General features: G+C 42.2%; 1 protein-coding gene across 1 annotated transcript; it reads right to left on the reverse strand.

Moving 5' to 3' along the window:
• On the reverse strand, positions 1 to 23,630 carry LOC123877777 (attractin-like protein 1). Its single transcript, XM_045924659.1, has 26 exons — positions 23,327 to 23,630; positions 17,955 to 18,167; positions 17,278 to 17,444; positions 15,902 to 15,982; positions 15,404 to 15,653; positions 14,793 to 14,936; positions 14,305 to 14,450; positions 13,424 to 13,542; positions 13,107 to 13,256; positions 12,480 to 12,588; positions 11,795 to 11,906; positions 11,291 to 11,398; positions 10,576 to 10,720; positions 9,745 to 9,814; positions 8,835 to 8,959; positions 8,015 to 8,113; positions 7,558 to 7,643; positions 6,973 to 7,093; positions 6,351 to 6,601; positions 6,059 to 6,222; positions 4,701 to 4,847; positions 3,769 to 3,994; positions 2,486 to 2,711; positions 1,697 to 1,802; positions 948 to 1,140; positions 1 to 213 (listed from the first exon to the last, which is right to left on the reverse strand). Exons 1-26 carry the CDS (start codon positions 23,557 to 23,559, stop codon positions 192 to 194), a joined length of 3,813 nt encoding a protein of 1,270 aa, XP_045780615.1. The 5' UTR covers positions 23,560 to 23,630; the 3' UTR covers positions 1 to 191.
• Between the last annotated feature and the right edge of the window lie 1,633 nt (positions 23,631 to 25,263).

The following is a 25,263-nucleotide window of genomic DNA, read 5'->3' on the forward strand; positions in this document are numbered from 1 at the left end:
CTTCTGATTGATTTCACTCAAAAGAATGCATGTTACATACAATGTGATGAATTCGTACATTGTGTGAAATGTCTGTGTTTTTATGCTATTATTTATAAAAATTGACGCACTAAGCGGTGAGTATTATATTCCTAGCTGCAGGCTTGAGCAACTAGAGTCCTAAGTATTTACAGCGCTTACTTTACACGATTCTATTTACATTGGTGCCTCCATCTGAAAACAATATACAAAGTCACTATTTAAATATTCATATTGAAGGGACAATCAAGGATGCGGGTGCAGGCACGGGTGCGGGTGCAGGCGGGTCACCTGATGTTAAGTGATTACATCATCAGATGCGTTGCCTGCCTTTTCAGGAATTTGTTGGTCCCCTTGAATAACCCCACGTTGTAATCTAGTGGGAACACCGCCGATGGGAGCTGATTCCACAGTTTGCATGTGCGTAGAAAAATGGATCTGGTACAACGGGCGGTTGAAGTAACCAAGCACCCAGGTGGTGAGGGTGAACTTGCTTGCGGTGGCGTGCGGTGTGGTTGTAGAAAAAGGAGGGTGGAATGTGGTCAAAGCCCTCCCCATTATAAAGGCGATAGTACACGCAAAGAGTCCTTTTTAACGAGGGGGAAATCTTCCTATGATACCCGATCGGGTTATGTAGGGTTTCTACGCTCTAAAACCCCTCGGTGGCTATCCTCAGCACATATTGAGAGGCTCTAAGAACTTTAAATAACCTGCGCCGGCGCCTCTACCACGACGCCTATTGGGCTCATTCTGGAGGATGTACTCCCCTGACCTCATGCGCCTGCATGTAGGCACAGGGTCTATAAATCCTGAATCGCGCTATCGAAGTTTTCTCACCGTTACTGTAGTTTTTAAACGGGAAGAGAAAAAAGTCAAGACCCCCAGCATCCGCACCCGCCCCTGAAAGAGAACTAAAGGTCAACACTCACCTGTCAGTCGGTTGGTTCTGGTGATGCTGATGGTGCTGGTGGCCCAGCGTCACCAGAGCGGAGGCCAGAGCCAGGCCCCCTAGCGGTGGAGCCCGGCCGGTCCCACCGGTGGGCAACCGCACCAGTAGTGACAACACCGCAGCCCGCCCAGAGCGACAGGGCTCTAAGGCCACAGGGGCTGGCACGCCACCACCTACACAAAAAATATTGGTGAAAATCCGGCTCGAAGGATCAAACGTTTTTTCTTTTTTACGTTACCTCACGGAGAAGTTTTTTAGGACAGTAATTATTATATAAGTTCCCTAATAGTCACAGCTGAAAATCAGCGTCCTGCATTTAATGCATAATATGATGCAGGAAATAATGCTGAGCTGTACACCCATTTGGGGTGGTGTCACAGATTAAACTGTATATTTGTATACTTTGTTTATAACTGTGACACCAACAACAAATAAATGCATTTTCTTTCTTCTTCTTTCTTTCTTTTTTTCTTTCTAATAGTGTGGTGGGTTCCCCGATAGTGCCTAGTGCCCACAAATATATCGTTTTCGAGTTATTAACTTTCAATAACATCTAGTAAGAGGGTTGTGAGTAACCGTATCGAAGTCTGATTGGTGATTGATTTTCGTACTAGGTTGACAAATACCTTCTGCTTGCGACTTTGGCGACCGCCACAATCTCTTGGTCCAACTAATATGGAGTGGGCAAAATTTTGTTTAAAAAGGGGGGGTTAAAAATCAAAAACTTACCGCCACCACCCCTTTCTAGTTCAATGCTAACTTGACTAAAAGGTCTCGAAGCCATCTGTTCCATTTCCACAAACAGCCTCTGCCTTCTTCTGTACAAATCGTATTTCTGAAAAAAAAAAAACACTGTTTGTACACTCAGTTGATATTGTAACTGACCAAAGTTTGGCCTAACCTATTTTTCCATAATAGAAAATGTAAATAAATATAGTACGCGACAGATCCAGATGGCAATCGGGGTGGGGACGCACCGCACAGCCCCCGCGCTAACCCGGTACCGGATAGCGAGGGTGACGTGCGGGTGTGCGGAGCGTCCCCCCCGCCTCATACCCCGATTGGAGATACAGAACTCTAAAAATTGTGACAAACATGTTTAATCTTCCACAAAGCGGCCGCAACTAACAGCAACAGCAAAAAGCACGAGGAAAACGTGATGAAGAACTGTTGCAAGTTCAACTTCGGGTACTGCGAGAACGATGTCTGGATCCACAGCGGCGGTCGGAAGTCGTACACGTACACGAAGAACGTTGTGAGTGTGACGTTGTCTTCCACTGGTGCAGGTTCCAGTAAAGATCTGGAGGCCCCCCTTCCCCCCCTACCCGTCACTGCGTGCCTTGCATGTCGCGGGTTATGCAGTCTGCTTGGCGCCGCGTTGCGAGCAGAGGCCCATTGAAGGACCCCAAAGCCACGTTCTCTCTTCATCTCAGCCTCATTTACAGCGTGCGTTGCGAGCTGAAGTCTGTTTTGCGCCGCGTCGCGAGCAGAGGCAAATTGAAAAAAATTGTGACAAACCTGTTTAATCTTCCACAAAGCGGCAGCAACTAACAACAACAGCAAAAAGCACGAGGAAAACGTGATGAAGAACTGTTGCAAGTTCAACTTCGGGTACTGCGAGAACGATATCTGGATCCACAGCGGCGGTCGGAAGTCGTACACGTACACGAAGAACGTTGTGAGTGTGACGTTGTCTTCAACTCCGAACGCGTGCTCCGATTTGGCGAACCTGTAAAGGAAAGGCCTACGTCATTATGGTGACACTTTTGGTAGATACTGTCCAAAACGGTAACGGTTTTTTTTCACATATCCTGCCAAGCATGGCGTACAAAATTATTTTTTACTGATTTTGTTATTGTATTTATTAGCTCGTTCACACAGGCTGCGTAAGCGTAGACGTAGCGCGTACCATTGCGTTATAATGTATGGAACTGTATGGAACATGGCACACCGCTTGCGTAAAGCGTGGACGTATGCGTAACCCGGTGTGTTAAGGGTTTACGCGTGTCACTACGCACGTGTCACGTGTACGCATTTGGTGTGAATCGGCCTTAAATTAATACCTCTAGAAGAGCTATTTCAACCAAAAATCGTGTTCTAACAAGCTGTTACAATTAGTTCAAAAAATTTTTGTTCAGTATGATCTGTCTATACTCTCTCCACCGAAAGAAGTTAATATAGGGCTCTCTCTGTTATGTAATCCCATACAAATGACAGAGACAAAAATATCAGTGGGTGCTAACCATTTGGAGTCGCAGCTACAGATCCTGCGCCTGATTTCTTCAAATCGAATTGCCCGCAGGACTATGAGAGTGAAGGAACAGAGACAATAAAGACAACATTATACTCACTTGTATCTAAAGTTCGTACAATTGACGTCACTGAACAGCGTCTTCTCTGCCGGATCCGCGCGCGTGCGCACGGTAAAGTTCATACGAGCAAGTGCGGAACACGTTATACTGAAGTCCGCATCCACATCCGGCTTAACCGCATTGCGGAAATCGATAGCGGAAAGATGGCGGTCCTCCTTCTTTTAACATATAACTCGTGCCAATAAAGAAACTAATCATTAATCATTTCGTCTACTCGCACCTTATATCTGTGTATAAAGCGTGAATGAGACGGAATGATTAGCAGGGCTTTGTTTCGGTTCGTGTTTTTACTGGGACGAGTTATACTCATTTCATGAGAGTTCCAGGTGAGTTACAGGGAGCCACTGGATTTAGGTGGCGTGTGGAAGTTCCTACAAGAGACGGGTGCCCAGCAGTGTACGTCTATCGGATGATGATGATGATACTCACTTGTATCTAAAGTTCGTACAATTGACGTCACTGAACAGCGTCTTCTCCGCCGGATCCGCGCGCGTGCGCACGGTAAGGTTCATCCGAGCGTGTGCGGAACACGTTATACTGAAGTCCGCATCCACATCCGGCTTGACTGGCGCGTTGCGGAAGTTGATGGCGGAAAGATGGCGGTCCTCCTTCTTTGACAGGTTGAAGGTGAACTGGTAGTCTACAGCTAGGTCATCTGAAATATATTTGTTTATTTATTTAAACATTTTTTTTTCTCTTTCGTCTGGCTTTACAAAGATTAGCCAATGTCAAGTTTGTAGTTATTTACAAGTTAGGGAAACTATATAAGTGTGGACTTCGTCTGTGCCGGCGCTTGTCGACACACGCGCGGCGCCCCTTTAGAGCGCTTCCCAGTCAGTTCCACCAGCAAAAACACCAGTAAAACACAAAACCCGGCCACTATTAACAAAAAAAAAAAAACACTCCAAAACAGACGCCAACACAGACGAAGTCCTATTCAAACATTATTATTGCTTAATACTATGACAAAGAATAAAAAATACAGGATAGATTGACCACCCATATTCACAAACGTTACTATGAGGTCTCACAGTGCGCTCGAACGCACAGTGTAGGTTCCACCAATCAGACGACTGTATCACGTCAAGTTACAATGATCTGATTGGTGGAACCTACAATATGCGTTCGAACGCACCTCATAGTATTGATTGATAACGTGAGACCTCATAGTAATGATTGTGAATACGGCCGTTAGAAACAAAGGGCGACCGACAAAACGTCACATAGGTATGAGTGACAGAGACAACGCTCTACGAAGCAGAAAGCTCTTTCTAAAGGTTTGTACAATATTTCCTGCCGGCTATAACTCTGTGAGTCAGACAAACTGTTCCTACAAACCCGTAGTAAGACTGTATACGTACAGTAGCATCCCTTGTTATACAGATCGGCGTGGTAGTGGTTGGTGTTGTCGCACTTGTCGCATCGGTCTCCCGCGAGGCCCTTAGTGCTGCAGTAGCATCGGCCCGTGTCCGCCGCGCACGACACCGCTTGCGCGTTGCACTCGCACGCTGACAACAACAGTGGATAGATTTGTTAAAATAATGTAACAATAATTTTATGTACTAGCTGACGCCCGGGACTTCGTCCGCGTGGATTTAGATTTTTCGAAATCCCGTGGGAACTCTTTGGTTTTCCGGGATAATAAGTAGCCTATGTGCTAATCCAGGATATTATCTATCTCCATTCCGAATTTCAGCCAAATCCATCCAGTAGTTTTTGCGTGAAGGAGTAACAAACATACACACACACACACACACACACACACACACACACACACACACACACACACACACACACACACACACACACACACACACACACACACACACACACATACATACAAACTTTCGCCTTTATAATATTAGTGTGAAGTGTGATGTCATCCCTGTTTTAGATATAGCAACACTGCCCCATCTTAACTCCTTCCTACTTTTCTCGTGTGTGTGAACGACCTGTACCTAGGACCTTTGTATCTTGTTTTATAATTACTATAATAAAATAGTCATCATAAGTAAATATTATCTCTTTTTAATTTTTTCAATACAATATCAAGATTAATGCCAAAAACATCACTTCCCTCACCACAGGTTTTGAGCAAAGGTGACCAAACAACACTGAGCTATTCTGCGCTGGGTTGTGCTATGCTCGATCTCCTCTTAGTGTATATAATAATAAACAGAAGATACAAACAAACTCCGCTGCGCTTTGTACGGCTGTGCTGTTTAAAACATAGCAAAGATGACGCGATATATGCTGCTTTGCTCGTCATCGCATTGCCCATCTCGCTCAGTCTTCCGTCTATCTCGCTTGCACTTGTGCACACGCATGTTGCGCTGTCGCAGTCACACAACACACCGCGCAGCTCAATTTTGTTTGTAAGAAAAAATAGCACCAGGAAGTTAGCTAAGCACAGCTCAGCGCAGCATAGCTCAATGTTGATTGGTCACCGTTATCTTGTCGCAGAAACAATACAGCAGTTTAGGGACAAGAAAAAACACTTCTTAACTGTAGGTAAATTATGATAAGATACAAAAAATAATAATGAAAATCGACACATCAAAATATTAATTTTTAATTTTTATCCCGCGGGAACTGTTTGATTTTCCAAAATAAAAAGTAGGAAAACAAATAAACTTCTCTTTTAATTATCAAACGATTTTCCATTTATTCGACAAATTATCGCACGACATGTACAGCGCGATAGTCAAGCAATACTCACGTTGACACACGCCGCCGTTGAGCGGCGAGCCCCAGTGCGCCGGCGCGCAGATCTCGCAGTGTGCGCCGACCGCGCGCGCGCCGCACGGCTGCACGCAGCGCGCCTGCGCGTCGCACACCGCGTGCCCGTTGCACTGGCACGCCGGGCAGCGCGTGAAGTGCCACCTGCGGGAACACGGGGCCTTAGCACGATACAACACCACCTACTATCACCACTCGACTTCGACTCTCAAATATCAATAATCAACGTTGGTGCAAAATAAAATCTTATACTGAGGGCACAATACTCTCACCTTCTATGCGGACACACGTGCGGATGGTGCGGGTGCCGCTCGCCGCCCGGCAGGCAGGCTCCGCGCCCGCCGCCCGCACCGTCGTCGCACCAACCGCACGCCGGCTCGGCGAGGCACGCCGCACAGGACAGGTGCGCGGCGCACCCCGCGCCCGCAATATTGCCGGAGTTGGCCGCGGCAGCGCCACCCGCGCAGCCGTTCGTGGACCAGGCGCGACAACCGCCGAGGGGAAACGATGCTCCATACGCGTTCTGTTTGAGAAATAATTAAATTAACTATGAATAGCTTTGTAAGTATGAGAAAATCAGAACAGAAACTTCTAAAATCTATACAACGGTAGGACAGAGCTTAAGGTCGTAGTCGACTTACACGACTCCGCTCCCACCCATAGTATGAGCATTCAAAATGGGCTTAACATCGTGCTTTCCAGATGCACTTTTATTAGCAACACAAAATAGCAGACAGCGCGCCCGCTCAATAGAGGGCTGACAGCTGTAGGTGCGGGGGTAGCGAGTAGCCTGCTAGCTGTACAGGTGGTGGTGTGCAGGAGCTGTGTTGCAGCGGTGTCGTGCAAGTGGGCTACGACCTTTAATCTATTTTTCACCAATGGATGAAGTGTTACCTTGTCAACACACCGGCCGGCCGAAGCGCACCAAATGCACTCCTCGGCGGTGCAGTTGGCGCACGTGCGGAACGTGGCGCACGCCGCGCTGCACACGCCCGTCGCTGTCGCCGCCACACTTCTGTTAAATAAAATTTTACCATATCTTAATTTTTTTTTAAATTACAAACTACATGATGCCCGTGACTTCATCCGCGTGGATTTCGGTTTTATAAAAATCCCGTGGGAACCCTTTGATTTTCAGAAATATATAGTTACCTATGTAAATTTCTGGGATGCAAGCCAGCTCTGTACCTAATTTCATAAAAATCGGTTAAGCGAATGGGCCTTTCAGAATCCCGTGAGAACTCTTTGGTTTTCCGGGATAAAAAGTAGCCAATGTCCTTCCCCGGGATGCAAGCTAATTCTGTACCAAATTTCATTAAAATCGGTTCAACTCTTGAGCCGTGAAAAGCTAGCAAACAGTCAGATAGCACTAGTCAGATAGACAGCATTCGCATTTATAATATTAGTATGGATTTTTGACATAACTTATTCACGTACATCTTTAATATGAAAAAAAATGTTCAATAAAATATACTGCACCTAATATCGGTGGATGCGTTAGCAGGTCGACACTTTACAGAGTCGTAGTCCCAGTAGCACGCTCGCTGACTCAACTCTTCTGAACCCTATAAAAATTACGCATTTATAAGTATAGCGCAAGAATGAGTAGGCACGTACGGTAGGGGAGCGGTGCGGGAGGGGTGAGATGACGTTACGCGAAAGCTCAGTGATTCGTCAAAATGTCACATCTCTCGATTCTAGACCCAGAAATCGACTATCGAGCATTATTCAAGTTAAAATAAAGAATCATTGATTAAAAAAAACTCAAAATCATTTATTCAAAGTAGGTACTAGGTATTATTGTACACCTTTGCGATTGAATCCAATTGCCGTTTCCTATACAAGGATTTTGACCCATTTTTGACAAAACTAGAAAAAATTAGGTTTGAACTGTTGAACAACAAACCAAAAAAGTTTTTTTTTTATATGTACTTACGTGTGGATGTCGATGCAAGTGCGCATGGCACGCGGCGCACGAGTGGTACCTCCCACACACCTCGCCCCCCACGCTGCATTCCTCCACCGACACCGCCATCTAGCGGAAAAAATATATTACACTCTTAAGTTTACACTATTTTACACCAAACACCAGATATGACACACCCACCGGATATGACATCCCACCAGATAAGACCCTATTCACTGAGTATGAAAACACAACCACGGGATATGACACCCTTCCTACCGGATATGACGCCCCACTTGCCAGATGACACCTCACCGAAAAAGACACCCCACCCAACGGATATGATACCTCGATCACCTGATATGACCACCCACCTATCGGATATGACACAAACCCAACGGATATGACACCCCACCCACTGGATATTACACCCCACTCACCGAATATGACACACTTCCCATGGATATGACACCCCAATCACTGGATATGACACCGCACTGGTTCGATATGACATTCAACCTACCGGATATGACTCCCTAGTTGCCGGATGACACCCCACCCGACGGATATGATACCTCGATCACCGGATATGATACCTCGATCACCGGATATGACGCCCCACTCACCGAATATGACACCCCACGAAAGCGTGATCTAGAAGCTATGGCGAAAGATTGAAGATCCCGAGGCTAGATGGAAGTGACAAGATGAAGAGATCTGCGTTTAAGAACGCGATTGTATCCACGATGGACTTACAAGCGCACATGCATGAAGATTGAAGGCTGGTGCTGATGATGATTGGCACATACATTGGCACATGCGTTGGCCGCTAGACACAAGACACACATACCAACACGTGTACCTGATGCGAGTGTCGCAGGCAGTGTTGCTCCGTGGCCATGCAAGCCCCGCACCACGCGCAGCCGTGGGCCACGCACGCCTCGCAGTATTCTATGTTTAGGCAGCGCCGATCGTCTGTGGAAACATAACTTAAAATTAAAAAACCCCGTCACAACAACCTCTTTAAAAAAACTAGAAAAGAGCTGATAACTTTCAAATGGCTGAACCGATTTTCTTCGATTATAGCTAAGAACACTCTCGATAAAGCCACCTTTCAAACATAAAAAAACTAAATTACAATCAGTCCATTCGTTTAGGAGCTACGACGCCACAGACAGATACACACGTCAAACTTATAACACCCCTCTTTTTGGGCCGGGGGTTAAAAATGGCGGTAAAAGTTTGCCCGGGACATACGCAAATATTTCAGTAGCTTTTGATTTTTACAGTTCCGTACCAAAAAGGAAAAACGGAACCCTTATAAGATCACTTTGTTGTCTGTCCGTCTGTCATACAAACCTATAGGGTACTTCCCATTGACCTAGAATCATGAAATTTGGCAGGTAGGTAGGTCTTATAGCATAAAAAAGGAAAGAAATCCGAAAATCATGAATTTAAGGTTACATCACAAAAAAAAATTGCAATGTGTTCATGAGCAAATAAATTAGTATTTTCAGTTTTCAAAGTAAGATAACTATATCAAGTGGGGAATAATATTATGAAAGGGATTTACCTATACATTCTAAAACCGATGTTTGTTTATTTTTACACATAATAGTTTTTGATTTATCGTGCAAAATGTCGGAAAAAATACCCGAGTATGGAACTCTCGGTGCTCGAGTCTGACTCGCACTTGGCCGGTTTTTTCTTATTGCTAAAATAAATGAAAGTGTGTAAGACTAAATATTTGATCAGCTTACCGGCAGTCGGTTCATTGATGCAAGCTTTAACAGACTCGTCATAAGACTCCTTCCATCCGACTTCTTTTAACTGTCAATAAAATAAAATAAATCAAATCAAAATCAAATCCTTTATCTACGGTCTTGATTGTACTAATGCCCGTACTCGCAATCATTACTATGAGGTGTCACAGTGCGCTCGAACGCACAGTGTAGGTTCCACCAATCAGACGACTGTATCACGTCAATTTTCAATGATCTGATTGGTGGAACCTACACTATGCGTTCGACTGTGAGACCTCATAGTAACGTTTGTGAATACGGCCGTTATTGCTTAATACTATGACAAAGAATAAACAAAATAGACTGACACCCGTATTCACAAACATTACTATAAGATCTCATAGTGCGCTCGAACGCACAGTGTAGGTTCCACCAATCAGACGACTGTATCACGTCAATTTTCAATGATCTGATTGGTGGAACCTACACTATGCGTTCGAGCGCACTGTGAGACCTCATTGTAATAATTGTGAATACGGCCGTTAGGTAGTACATGATTAATGAGTGATGACATTTTCTTACATTAGCTGAGATTTGTTAGAATCTTTACATCATCCTGACTGACACTGGCTATAATTTTTTTGGAATAAAAATTACAATATGGCGGCTGTATGGCGCCATTTTCAAATATGGAAAATTTAGCTTTTTAGTTCGTTTGGGTTATTGGCAGGGCAGTCGTGTTTTTAATTATTTAAATTACGACTTGTTATAATATTTATAGTTATGTCGATGTCAGACAGTCAGTTTCTCAGTTATACCGTGTATATACATAGCTATAGTCTCACATACAGACACACAGCGCTGGTCGCGCGTCCAGACGCACGCGATCGCGGCGACCGCCGCACTGTTCAGGCAAGTCGCCTCGTCCCTACGCGACGAACATTTGTCGCCCGCGACAAATATCAGCGCGTCCGATCGAAGTCGGCCGTCGAAACTGAAAAAAAAAAATCAATAAAAACTTTTTTCCCATTTGCTAGTAAATAGGTACATAGTTTTAAAAAAAATGTCAATGGGCTCTTTTCGATACCCATCACCGGTAACCATTTTGATTCACAACCACTCACAAACATGTTTACAAAATACATTCAGAATTTAATTCGAAAACATAGTTTTGTTTGTACACAGTACTTTTTTTTCAATTCAGATACAAGTTAGCCCTTGACTGCAATCTCACCTGGTGGTAAGTGATGATGCAATCTAAGATGGAAGCCGGCTAACTTGGAAGGGGTCTGGCAGTTTTGATTAAACCCGTACTCCTTTGGTTTCTATACGGCATCCTACTGGAACGCTAAATCGCTTGGCGGCACGGCTTTGCCAGTAGGATGGTAATTAGCCACGGCCGAAGCCTCCTACCAGATTAGATCAGAGAAATTATAAAATTCCAAACACCTGCCGGGAATCGAACCCGGGACCTGCCACAAATAAGACCTCAGCGCTTACCTCTGCAGCATTGACATTGTCTTTTTGTACTAAGTGGAGGTTTCATTTAATTTTTCTCACTTACCCGCCATGTATGATCGCAGTGGGCCTTGTCCTGAGAGGCAAGATGGCCGCCGCGTGCGCCGCCCGCGCGGAGACCGCCGGATCACTCAGTGTGTGCCACACCTTACATCTGCCCACAACATATAAATGTTTGCATAGTCGACTTGTACAGGGATGATGTACATCTAAAATAAATACATCCATACTAATATTATAAATGCGAAAGTGTATCTGTTTGTCTGCTAGCTTTTATTTGCTCTTGGAAAGGCCTACGTCTAAGGCTTAAGAATTGAATGGGAAAAATAACCGGCCAAGTCCGTCTGTCTGTCTCTCTGTCTGTCACATCCGCGAGTCAGACTCGCGCATGTGACAGACAGAGAGACAGACAGACGGACGCACGGACAGACAGACGGACGCACGGACAGACGGACGGACAGACAGACAAAGTGATCCTATAAGGGTTTTCCTTTTGAAGTACGGAACCCTAAAAAAGGAAGATAGAGAAGAGCTTTAAATAGGATCTCACCTTACGTCGTATAAGAGAGCAGCTGCAGAGTAACACTGCGACGCGGCCGTTGTACCCGACGCTGCGGCCGCGCTGTCGTTGTGTGCGTTGCCGCCAAACACTAGCATCACACCTGCGCCAAACATAAAAAAAGTTTTTCTTCTTCATCGTAACACTCTCGGCCGAGCGGTCGTGGTCATCACGAAGTGACGTTTATTTTTATTTTTATTCAGATACAAGTTAGCCCTTGACTGCAATCTCACCTGGTGGTAAGTGATGATGCAGTCTAAGATGAAAGCGAGCTAACTTGGAAGGGGTAAGGCAGTTTTCATTAAACCCTTACTCCTTTGGTTTCTACATCGCATTCTACTGGAACGCTAAATCGCTTGGAGTAACTAAGTTGGTGGTAACTAGCCACGGCCGAAGCCTCCCACTAGACCAAACCAGAAATTTCAAAATTCTAAACCCCTGCCGGGAATCGAACCCGGGACTAAGATCACAGCGCTTCCACTGCGCCAGGGAGGCCGTCCAACGTTTTTGGGGGCAGATGTTATACACCTCATGTCCCGGTCAACAACGCGATGTTCAACGGCGTTTCCCGTTAAACGTCACGTCTCCGCAGCGTATAAAAATATGGTAAAAACGAGTGGTCTAACAAGCCTGACCTTTTGTGATGATATGAAGATGAAAAGGATAAGATACTCACCGGGTGATATAAAAATGGCGGAATGCAAATATCTCGGCGTAGGCGCAGCCGGAAGCGGTCGCCATATCCGAGTTTCTACTTCGTACTCGTACAGTGCTGCAGATGGCGCCTGATAAGAGAATATAATTCAATTAGTGAAATTATCTAATCATTTATGTCCAATATGTGTATCAATTATGTCCGCGCGGAATGATGCCAAGAATGTTGGCTGCATTTCCGCGCTGGACGGCTAGACTGAATCTTTGTGCATTTTTTAAATTACAGCGCGTTGTGATTTAAAACTTGATGTAAATGATGAATAGAAAAGGTCCTAAAATAAAACCTTGCGGGATCCCTATTTTTACAACTAATCTGGAAGACCGTTTCCCATCCACGTCTACTTTTTGTATTCTATCATTAAAGTATGATGAACTTATCAACTGCAATGTCTAATTCCGTAATGTAATTTCATGACCAATAGTTCATGATCAACTTAGTCGAAAGCCTTGGATAAATCACAGAAAAAGATAAACGCATCACGTGACTCCTCCCAGGCTTCATATATTTTTTGAATTTATTATAATAGCCGCGCGTCTGCGCCGCTGCCCATACACCCTTCTCTGTACAACACTCCCTTGCTATACACACCTGCGTCGCTTCAGATTCGGACACCAGACCGGCGTGCACGTAAACGCGTCGCGACATCGGCTCCCACGCGGCTGAGTGCGCGAAGCCTCCGCGAGCGGGCCAACCGCGCGTCTGCGCCGCCGCCCATACACCCTCCTCTATATAATATTCCTGTAAAATATGTCATTTCGTGTGTTAATCGTTAGGCTAGATGCACACGGGCGATTAAATATCAAGTGGTCAAATAGCCGCCTTGTGCGTGCGTTGTATGACAAATCGAAGTGGCATTTTGACAGCCGAATGATAAAAATATGTCAAAATAATTTGAAATTACATACCTGTACAAGATGCAAGTAACCGTAGTGCGGTGAATGTCCGAAAAACACCAACATTACGGGCTTGCTTGTGACCCCTATGTGCACCAGCACTGCCGTGTGGCCCGACAAATGGAGACCTCCTGCCAAAAATATTTATTCGATTACTAACACCAATTCACTACACTGAATTCAAAACTACAGAGACTATAGAGTTAAATATATGAGCATAGGGGATGTTTGAAAGTAGGACCAGTGGTAGAAAAGATGAGGGGTAATAGGCTGGCATGGTATGGGCATGTAATGCGGAGGGAAGAGAGTCATATCACTAGAAGAATGTTAAATATGCATGTGGAAGGAAAAAAGAGAAGAGGACGACCAAAGAAAAGGTGGATGGATTGCGTGAAAGAGGGTATGCGTATAAAAGGGATAGATGATACGTTGACGGATGAAAGAAGAGAGTGGAAGAGGAAGACATGTTGTGCCGACCCCACGTAGCATGGGATAAGGTCTGGAAGAAGAAGCTATACTGAGCAAAAATCGTGTTACATGATGCTGTAAAGCTATATCCATGCAAAAAACCGGTCAAGTGCGAGTCGGACTGGCACACGAAGGGTTCCGTACCAACGTGAAAAATATTTTTAACACCTTTATGTAGAACTCTGGAAGTTAATAACGGTCTGCGCCATCTATATGTGATTTATTGAATGAAATTTTTCGTGAACAAATTTTAACAAACAGACAGACAGCTTGGCTGCAATCAAACCGGCTGGCAAGTGATAATGCAACTTAGAAGGAGATGAAGACGAGAATGAACATAGAAGAAGAAAGAGAGAGAGGGGCGGAGAGAGAGTAAGGTTAGACGTATGTAGTCTGTAACCACGTTAACCGAAAGATCGTCTTACCACAGTGTTTCAAGGGCGCGGGTCGATGCGGCGAGCAAGTGACAGGAGTAGCGTTCCGCCACTCCGCCACCGACCCGTCGATGCGCGCGCGCCACACTTCGTTAGTTACTTCCCCCGCTCTACCCTCTAAGCCCGCCAGACCGCCGCTGTGAACAAAAATACTTAGTGCCATACACATAAGGTGCATATTGCCATAGCATCTCGATCTTTTTTTTTTTTTAAAGAATATTAGCCATGTTAAATGACTAATATTCCCCTTTCCTCTCCAACTAAGCGTCAGGCTTGTGCTAGGAGTAGGTACGACAATAGTGCAACGGGCGGGGTTTGAACCGTCGACCTTTCGGTTTTCAATCCACTCCTCTACCGGTTGAGCTATTGAGGCTTATCAGGCTCATCCAACGCCCTAACGCCGCTTACATTACACTGCTTGAGCCATCTTAAGCCTTTATAGCTATGTACATAAGGATCACATTACCAAAGCAACTCACCCTCTATCAGGCTCGTCCGAGGCAACAACACCTCCGTACACTATAAGCTCGTTTCCATACAACACTGCCGCGTGCGCGAACCGAGGCAGCGGTGCCTCGCCGCGAGCCTCCATTGCTATCCACTCATGGTGGGCCGTCTTATACCTGCAAATGAAAATCAGAGTTCAATTTTCTCTTATCGAAGTCATCCATACTACTAATATTATAAATGCAAAAGTGTCTGTCTGTCTGCTAGCTTTTCAAGGCTCAACAGTTGAACCGATTTTGAAGAAACTTGGTATAGAGTTAGCTTACATCCCAGGGACGGGCATAGGCTACTACTTTTATCCCGGAAAATTAAACAGTTCCCACGGGATTCATAAAGGCCCATCCGCTTAACCGATTTATATGTATGGTACAGAGGTCGCTTGTATCACGGAAATTGACATAGATAGCCTTTTATACCGGAAAAGCACAGGATTTTTGAAAAACCTAAATCCACGCGGACGAAGTCGCGGGCATCATCTAGTCTTTTACAAAAGATTGTACATATATGAACAAAGCATTATAATTTATTTTTGAAAATTAGCAAGAAAAAAAAAACGCGAGCGCAGCAAGCATTTAATTTCTACCTATACAGGAACGCGGCGTCAGAGAAGGTCTCCCCGCCGACCCGCAGCAGGTCCTCCCCGTAGTTGAGCAGAGAGTGCCCCGCGGCGGGCGGCGGAGCGCGCGCGGGGCGCGGCGGCAGGCCCTCGCCCTCCTCGCGCCACGCCCAGCCCCAGCCCGCCGCGCTGGAGTCCCGGCTGCAGTCCGCCCCGCTGCGCGTGGAGAAACACTCGCAGCCGGTCGGCGTGCACAGGCCGGCCCCGTTGCAGTTGCCTGGGAAACAGAATACCCGTAGTAGTGAGGTAGTAGTAGTAAGGAAGTATAGTGGAAGTGGTAAACTACTGAATTAGCTGAAATGAGAGTCATAGATTTAATTATAAAATACACATGTTCTATTTGAGTATCTTACAAATACAAAAATATTTATTTCAGTAGAACAATTTTAAATAGAACATAGAAATTCGGACCATCCCAGTAAGGATGCATGGGTTGCTGGTTTTATTTTAGTATAAACAAAATACCTGGACAAAGGGGCTGGTCACATGCAACGCCGACCCAGCCGGATTCACACCTACATGTCCCCTCTTCACATTCACCGTGATCTGGAATAAAAAGAAAATTAAACAGAGTGCTGAGTTTGGTATTTAATGACAAGTTAGTTACTTGTGAAGGTTTTAATCATCAATTTAATTTTATATATTACAGTCAATACACTTATCCAGTAAAAAAAATATTTTTAACAGCAAAAGTCTATAACTTGGTTGAAAATAGTTTTGATTAAAATTCTGATTAAATTCTTTGAAACTCTCGAAAAATAGCTATATATATAAATTGATCCATTATATATCGATATTATTCATTCGATATTATATACATTTTGAGAAATTATAACCTGCTTTAAAGGGGAAGGAAGACTTCGTGAGGAAAGTTGCAGCCCTGAGAATTCCCTATAATGCTAACAACTTTTTTAGAATATTAGCCATGTTAAATGACTAATATTCCCCTTTCCTCTCCAACTAAGCGTCAGGCTTGTGCTAGGAGTAGGTACGACAATAGTGCAACGGGCGGGGTTTGAACCCTCGACCTTTCGGTTTTCAGTCCACTCCTTTACCGGTTGAGCTATTGAGGCTCTAATTAAGACAAATCACTTTTTCGTAATAATGTCTTAATCCTCTAGTTAAAACGTTTTTTGCATGCGTCATAAGGAACAAGGGAGGTAATTCTAAACTCATATTGAGTAATCGGCTTTCGTCGGCAAATAGGCATCTTGGATTACGTTATCAAAGGGTAGATAGCGCCGCGTAAGCCGAAGCCTTATGCTGCGATACCCAATCGCGCCAATTCATTAATTCTGCATACACAATTTCGGAGTAGGTACTTTCAAGGAAGCTTGAAAATGTTGCTTTATTATTTTACTAGCTGACGCCCGCGACTTCGTCCGCGTGGATTTAGGTTTTTCAAAATCCCGTGGGAACTCTTTGATTTTCCGGAATAAAAAGTAGCCTATGTGCTAATCCAGGATATTATCCATCTACATTCCACAGCAAAATCCGTCTAGTAGTTTATGCGTGAAGGAGTAACAAACATACACACAAACTTTCGCCTTTATAATATTAGTGTGAAGTGTTATAATGTAACTAACTACTAGAATATTTCAAAACTCCCGGGAGATGTTAAAACGACAACTCAATTAGACCATTTCACTAAACAAATAAGTATTCTATGATATCACTACATTTGTTCAGTCTTATTGAGTTGTCGTTTTAACATCTGCCGAGAGTTAGCCATATTCCTAAGGGATATAACCAACTCCCGGCTTATGCCATTTCGCTGCGACATATACACGGCATAAGTGCGGAAAATCCCGGAAGAAAAGAAGCAAGAGAGGAAGACTTACTGGAACAATTCGTACGATGGTCATCTGACGGGCAAGAGTACGCCGCGTATGTGACGTTAAACCCCTCCATAGCATACGCGTCATCAGAGAAGAAGTGAAGAAGCACGCTGCCGGACCGCGCTATCACTTGCCGCGTCCATCCCCCCTCTATTTTATCTAGGACTCCACTGAAATTCGGAAAAATCAAATAAATAAAGGAGCTTAGGGAGGTCAGCAATAAAGCTAGGTTTGCACCCGTCCAAAGTCGCTTACGCTGGCGGGTGCAAACCCAGCTTTATCGCTGTTTGTACATGAGTAGCCAACGTAAGCATTTAATGGATCTAGGCAGGTATCTTTGTAAGCAATATCAGCTTCTTTCTGGACCCCAAAATATTCAACGCCAGCGTGACAAGCAGAGGTGACGTTGTCGCGATATTGACAATTTTATTAGGTAGCCTGAAGTGGCACGGAACAGGTATGGATTTGTGGAGAAATCGGTGGAAGACTTTTGCCCAGTCTTAGAATATTACGGGTTACTTTGTATTGGATTACCTCGAAATTATAAAAAAGCCCCTAAATGCCACTTACCCAAATACTGCCAGCAATCGGTGGGAGACTTTTGCCCGGTCGTAGAGTATAAGGGGCTACTTTATATTAGATTGCCCCGAAATTATAAAATTGCTCCAAACGCCAGTTACCTAAAGACCGCCAGCAGTCGCTCGGCGCGCACGCTGTCACCGTCGTACACGTACAGATGGTCCCAGCCGCACTCCGTGGCGAAGCTCTCCAACCGCACGCGCAGAACCGGCGGGTGCGGGCCCAGTGATGGAGGGGATATTAGCCACGAGCATTGCGTGCTCACGCTGTAGTTGCCCGGACCGTCGGTTATTACACCCGTAGGTTCGGTTAATCTGGGGACAAAGGGGACAATTTATATAAATTAAATCTATAACATCATAGAGATAGATAGATAGATAGATAGAACACTTTATTGCACACCAAAACACATGTAAAGGAACACAACACAGAAAGAAGAAACCAGAAAAAACATTGTGTGCAAAGGCGGCCTTATTGCTTGGAGCAATCTCTACCTCTCATACCTCTCATAGAGCTATCATACACAGGTAGTTTAAGCGGTGGATCATTGAAACACGAGCATGGATCGTTTCATTGAGACTACTGAACAGTCATTATCAGTTGATAATGACTGCTAACTCAATAATTTAAAAAAAAACAAAAAACAAAAAAAAACCCTGACTGCAGTATGTACTGCATCTTTTTCAACCAGCAATCAAAGCACATAAAATCCGTTATTTTGATTTGTAAGAATTTTGTGTAACCAGTGACACTCGCGACATCATGACGAATCTAATGGTGTATCATTTATCAAAATCAGTAAAGACATTGAGTGGTTACGAGCGGACATACAAACAGGTCAAACACATAACCCACCTTTTGGGCTTCACTGTGGGTGAAAATACACAAATATAAATTAGTACAATAGTTAATGACTATATTGAGCAATACAATTAAACTTTTTTCTTTTCAATTTCAAAGCAAGGTTTTTTAAATCTGCAGTCAATGTACAGACATGACCTTTCCATTATTTTATTATAGGCATTAGTGAGTGGGCTTTTGTTAGTTTTGTATACAATTCAACATTTGAACTACATCACAGGTTAAGGGGCATGAGACAGGCCTGAACGCGAAATTCAAATTTAATTTGGGTGTTCGCATTTTTTAAACTAATACGACAACGTAGGCTTATGGTATTTTCAATTGCGACAATGGCGGTATCATCCTCACAGGTTTATATAAAAATCTTTACTTGAAAGGGTCCAGTTTAAGAAATTAGCTCTAGTATTGACTAATGTGTCAAAATTAGTCGATACTACAGCTAATTTCTTAACTTGGACAGATTAGTCAATACTAGAGCTAGTTTCTTAAACTGGACCCTTTCAAGTAAAGATTTTTATATAAACCTGTGAGGATGATAGCGCCATTGTCGCAATTGAAAATACCATAAGCCTACGTTGTCGTATTAGTTTAAAAAATGCGAAAACCCAAATTAAATTTGAATTTCGCGGGCAGGCCCGTCGTCGCTTCCACCTTAACAAACTATCTCTTTAGTCAAAGTACATTCTACATTAGGTAGGTAGGCACTATAGCAACCTATTAATCTGGCTTAGCACCAGTAGCCAAGGCATCCAAGGATTTTCAGTTAGTATATCACTATGATTATACATATTTTAATTAATCTTTGAAGATAGAATTATCATTTCATTCATTAAGTCTTAAAATAAACTAATCTTTAAGGCTGATGATTTTTGTTAGCCCTAGTACAGACTAGGTACGGGCTATTTGGGCTGGAAATTGCAAACACCAGTCTATCTTAGTTACTTCAACTTTAACCAACAGGTCGACATGGTAATCAAGTAACCCGGGGCGTCCCCTCGCCTCTTACCCCAATTGCCAACTCGACCTGTCGCGTATTTCCTTCAATTGTGATACATTCACCTCCACTACAGATTTTTTACTAAACTTATTATTGGCGTCACTCAGAAAAGCAGGTATTATTTAAATATTTTTATCGAATTATTGGAATGTCCTCCCATAACCAACACAAAAAACACAAGTTCAATGTGTAGAGGTTATCCGAGAGTTTTAATCTAAACAAACTAATGCCAAAATAAATAATTTAATTAGAGCGTGATTGCTATCACAACATCTAATTATTCAGTTCACAATCCAAATACCGAAAATATGCGATATCGCTCCGAATCTCAGAAGGAGACTGAACTAAAACCTTCGAAACACCCGTATTTATGCAAGTTCAATCTTGTTGGCCTCCTAGCAACAGATTGTATGACATCGAATGAGCCAAATATCGATTTTATCAAACTACCTGCATTAGATAAATTAATAATTTTATATTATTTTTGACAACTCAAATCAATTTTTAAAAATAACCTTACATTAGTAAGTAGTAATTGATAAAAGAACACGCCCAATGACCCTGAAGATTCGAAGCTGGTTTGAACCCAGTGACATTTCCTGTTCCCATCCGTATATTTTAAATGTGATACCATGTGATACCAACTTCCATGTGAATAAAATTAATGTAAATTCTCTTTTTAATCAATATCATCAAAGGCTGGTTCGCTAAAAATATCAGCCTTGTCAAATGTGACTCATACCCCTGTATTTAAATACAATGTCATTTCAGTCAACTAATAACAAATTAGGAGGTTCGCAATTATTAACCCCCGACCCAAAAAGAGGGGTGTTATAAGTTTGACGTGTGTATCTGTCTGTGGCATCATAGCTCCTAAACTAATGAACCAATTTTAATCTAGTTTTTTTGTTTGAAAGGTAGCTTGATCGAGAGTGTTCTTAGCTATAATCCAAGAAAATCGGTTCAACCGTTTGAAGTTATCAGCTCTTTTCTAGTTACTGTAACCTTCACTTGTTGGGATGTTATAAATTTTTAATTTACACTTGTTAAATACAAGTCATTTCAGTCAACTAATAACAAATTAGGAGGTTCGCAATTAAATAATCACACTAATATTATAAAGGCGAAAGTTTGTATGTGTGTGTGTGTGTGTATGTTTGTTACTCCTTCACGCAAAAACTACTGGACAGATTTGGCTGAAATTTGGAATGAAGATAGATAATATCCTGGATTAGCACATAGGCTACTTTTTTACCCGGAAAATCAAAGAGTTCCCACGGGATTTCGAAAAACCTTAATCACGCGGGTGAAGTCGCGGGCATCGGCTAGTTATGTGATAAAAGAAAACAGAAAAATCTTTATTCATGGCAATACATGGGTGTTATAGTACAGGACTGCATGAATCATACATTTATATATAGTGTGGGCATCACGCACAACAGACGGAAACGTTTAAGTGCGGAAACCAGCCCAGAGAGAAGAAGAAGATAGTGTGGGCATTGTACAAGTGTAAATTAAAAATTTATATCACCCCTGACAAGTGAAGGTTACAGTAACTAGAAAAGAGCTGATAACTTTTAAACGGCTTAACCGATTTTCTTGGGTTATAGCTAAGAACACTCTCGATCAAGCCACCTTTCAAAGAAAAAAAACTAAATTGAAATCGGTTCATTAGTTTAGGAGCTACGATGCCACAGACAGATACACAGATACATAGATACACAGATACACATGTCAAACTTATAACACCCCTCTTTTTGGGTCGGGGGGTTAAAAATAGAAATCATCTGTGAGTAGGTGGTAGGCTACTCAACTTGTGTTAGGATGTCGGGTATCTCAGATACAAACCTCAGTAGCACACATCTGAGGTACCCCAATACCTTAATGCCGATTCCTAGGGTTCCATACCTCACAAGGAAAAACGGAACCCTTATAGTATCACTTTGTTGTCTGTCTGTCTACTACCTTTTCATGGTCCAACAGTTAAACCAATTTTGATGTTTGGTACAGAGTTAGCTTACAGCCCGGGGAAGGACATAGGCTACTTTTGATCCCGGAAAATCAAAGAATCCCACCGGATTCTTAAAAGCCTATCTGTTTAACTGATTTATGTGAAATTTGGTACAGAGGTAGCTTGCATTCCGGATATTGCCATTAGCAACTTTTTAATCACACTTCACACTATAATATTATAAAGGTGAAAGTTTGTATGTGTGTGTGCTTGTGTGTGTGTGTGTGTATGTTTGTTACTCTTTCACGCAAAACCTACTGAACGGATTTGGCTGAAATTTGAAATGGAGATGGATAATATCCTGGATTAGCACATAGGCTACTTTTTATCCTGGAAAATCAAAGAGCTTCCACAGGATTTCGAAAAACCTAAATCCACGCGAGCGAAGTTGCAGGCATCATCTAGTACAAAATAATAAAACATGGTGCCCAGCTAAGTTTCTAGCTCTAAATCTAAGATTCCCTGTGCTTTGTGCACAATTTAAATACAAATTTGTAATCTATCAAATCAAAGCAATCTTGTTTTTAGACTAAGTAAAGGGCTTCAGAGACTTTCATGCGGCTTGACGTCAATCACATAGTTTTGTTTTGCTCTTCAAGCTGTTTGATGCAGCTGTCAAGCAGCTTGATCCAGCAAGCTGCACTTTTCTCATTTCTTGAACACTGTCTGAATATTCCATCAAGCAAAAATATAAAATTGCAGCAATCATCAATAAAAAATCAATGTCAAGCACGCTTGATGCTTGACTTAAGCATAAAGCTTTGTAAATGATCAAATAGCTTGGTTCAAGCAAAAATTTACGTGCTTGACCGTCTCGGAAGCCCTTAACAGGGCTCTCTCTGTCACTCGTTTCATACAATCGTAGTTCCAATTTCATTTGAATATTAAGCAACCAAAGTCTATGAAATTTTCATTTACATATTCTAGAAACTAATATCTGTGTCTGTGGTGTTTTAGATTTTTCAAAAAATATGTAGTTTTAAAATTACAGGGGCTCATAGATTTGTATGAAATTTTTTAAGACCGCGTAACTTTGAAACAGAATATTTTAACAGAAATCTGGAAAACCACAGATATAGATATTAGTTTCTAGAATATGTTTGCAAAATTTCATGGACTTTGGTTGCTTAATATTCAGATGAAATTGGAACTACGATTGTATGAAACGAGGGACGGAGAGAGCCCTCTTAACAGTCATCTGACCTCTGTAACCTGTTAAAGGTAAACAAAAGGGATCTCAGTATTACACATTATACATGCTGAAGTTATGATTGATATTGGCATAACACAGGGGCAGCAGCAAGCCCCTATACGTATTCCTAAGCAATTGTAGCTATCGGTTAACCTTTTGTAACACTTTTGTGTGCCACATAAGTTATGCAAAGGGAAACGTATTTTCACGTCTGTATATCAAGTTAATGTACAGATTTTATAGTTATACATTCCATCGACCTTCGCCAGAGTTCTGGATGACAAAAAGAAGCCAAAGAAACTAATTGGATAATGCTGCATCAATGTTTTCGCGAGCTAAGCAAGTGACATGTCTGTCATTAGGGTCAGTAACCTACAGATACTTGGTTTTATGAGATAAATGTCTCACTTACTTTATTTTCCCGCCACAGTGCTGGCATTGTGGACCCTGCCAGCCTTCGTAGCACACACAACTATCATTCTTACAAATACCGTTTACACAGTTAATCTCACTACACTTTGAAAGAACGTCATGACAAAACAATAACACTATGAGCACTGAACACAGGAAAGGCGAGAACCATGAGAATTTTCGTCTGTATTTTGATTTGAACAGGAATAAAAACATTTGAAGGGACTCTACCATTTTGCTGTATGCATTTTCAACGAGTTTTGTTGGCCTATTCGAACGTTAAAGGCGGCCGTGCGTCGTGTAGGTTCCGTACGGTACTAGATATGGTATTGTCAGTTAATAAAAAATTACCCTTATTTGTCTCTTTTAATCTGAAAAAATAGAATACTATCAGCTATTCTATTATATTATGTTATTTAAATAAATTTATAGTCAAATAAACTTTTACAAGTGCTTTTGAATCGTCAAAATAATTTACCACTGGTTCGGAATGCCGTTCCTACCGTAGCAAGAAACTCGGGCTAGCGGCTCTTTCACAATCTAAAACCCTAATAATACTTATGTAAAATACAACAATAATAACTTAAGTTGTTATTTTCTTAAAACATAACCTTAAAAAAATATATAAGAAGTAACTACCTATATATTTTGACTCAAGTTTTCAATTATTATGATCTGCAAACTCAAGGAAGTCGGTTATTAAACAATACTCAATGCGTACTTAGTAACTCATTATGTCCACCCAACTTCAACATATTAATACGTGTACTGTTCCTATAGAATTAACATTAAGTTGGAACTAGAAGTCATGATGTAGTCAGTGCTTGGTAACTACAATAAATCATTTTAAAATAATTCACCATCAGTGCTTTCTGAACTCTCACAACTCGGGTGGCTAGCAGCATCAGGATTGAGGAGTTGAGACTCGGAGTTCAATTATGGAGTAGTTTAGACTAAGGACTATATCACTGAAATTCAAGTCCCAAGTACAAGTCAAGTCAAGTACAATATACTATACTTGATTATGTACTGCTGGCACCACCTAGAATACATATCAATAATTCTTCACAAGACAATCTTCACAAAGCTACGATATTATCCCGAAAATAGGGAATTCGTTTATTCATAGCAACATTTTATTTGACGTTGCCAGCTGTCAAAATACAGATTCATAATTTTCTTCGTTTAAAAATACACATAAATAGAAAGTTGTAGAACAATGGATCTAAATATAATGATTATAATGTAAATGATTATTCAGCTCATTAGAAGGCTCTGTATTTATTATTTTAATGTATTTATCAATTCACACAAAAATAACTATTACATAATGTAAAGTTATAAAAATATCCAGTAGATGGTGTTAGTTGGCTACCAGTAAAATGTCATTTAGATAATAATTTCTTTTGGCCGATATAGATGGCGTTAGCAGTCATCAAAGGTCTTGAATTTAAAATATTATTGTTATTCGTAGAGTCTATAGAATATAGTTTCCCACAAACTTTTCCCATTTTTCTTTAATGAACCATTACCAATCATGGATAATAATCGTGTCCTGAACTCGCTAAAGGGATCATTATTATTCTAGGGGAATTTTTTTATACGTCGTGTGCTGATGAGTCCTGAATTCGCTAGAGGGATCATTATTATTTTTTTATAGTACACAGGAAATGCCTAACCCAGGTACCCCTCCGTTAGAGGAAACAAAGGGATTGTGTGGGGCTTGTACCCACTAAAACCTGTGTTCGTCCTCCGAACGATAGACTGACGGTTACCTAAAAGCTCGGTGGAAGTCAAGACCTGGAAGGAGTGCGGTAGCAATAGCTACTAACTTAGTAGCTATTATTACTACTATAACTTAACTATTATAACTTAATAGCTACTAACTTAGTAGCTATTGCTACCGCACTCCTTCCAGGTCTTGACTTCCAACGAGCT

This window comes from Maniola jurtina, chromosome 24 (assembly GCF_905333055.1).
Source record: "Maniola jurtina chromosome 24, ilManJurt1.1, whole genome shotgun sequence".
NCBI classification, from domain to species: domain Eukaryota; kingdom Metazoa; phylum Arthropoda; class Insecta; order Lepidoptera; family Nymphalidae; genus Maniola; species Maniola jurtina.

Excerpts from the sequence above, each read along its gene's own strand:
- LOC123877777 (XM_045924659.1), bottom strand. The coding sequence starts at position 23,559 with ATGGTAGAGTCCCTTCAAATGTTTTTATTCCTGTTCAAATCAAAATAC. Across the intron at positions 18,168-23,326 it reads CACTGTGGCGGGAAAATAAA|ATTAACCGAACCTACGGGTG; the intron begins GTAAGTGAGACA and ends CTTTGTCCCCAG. Across the intron at positions 9,815-10,575 it reads GCGACCAGCGCTGTGTGTCT|TTAAAAGAAGTCGGATGGAA; the intron begins GTATGTGAGACT and ends TTTTATTGACAG.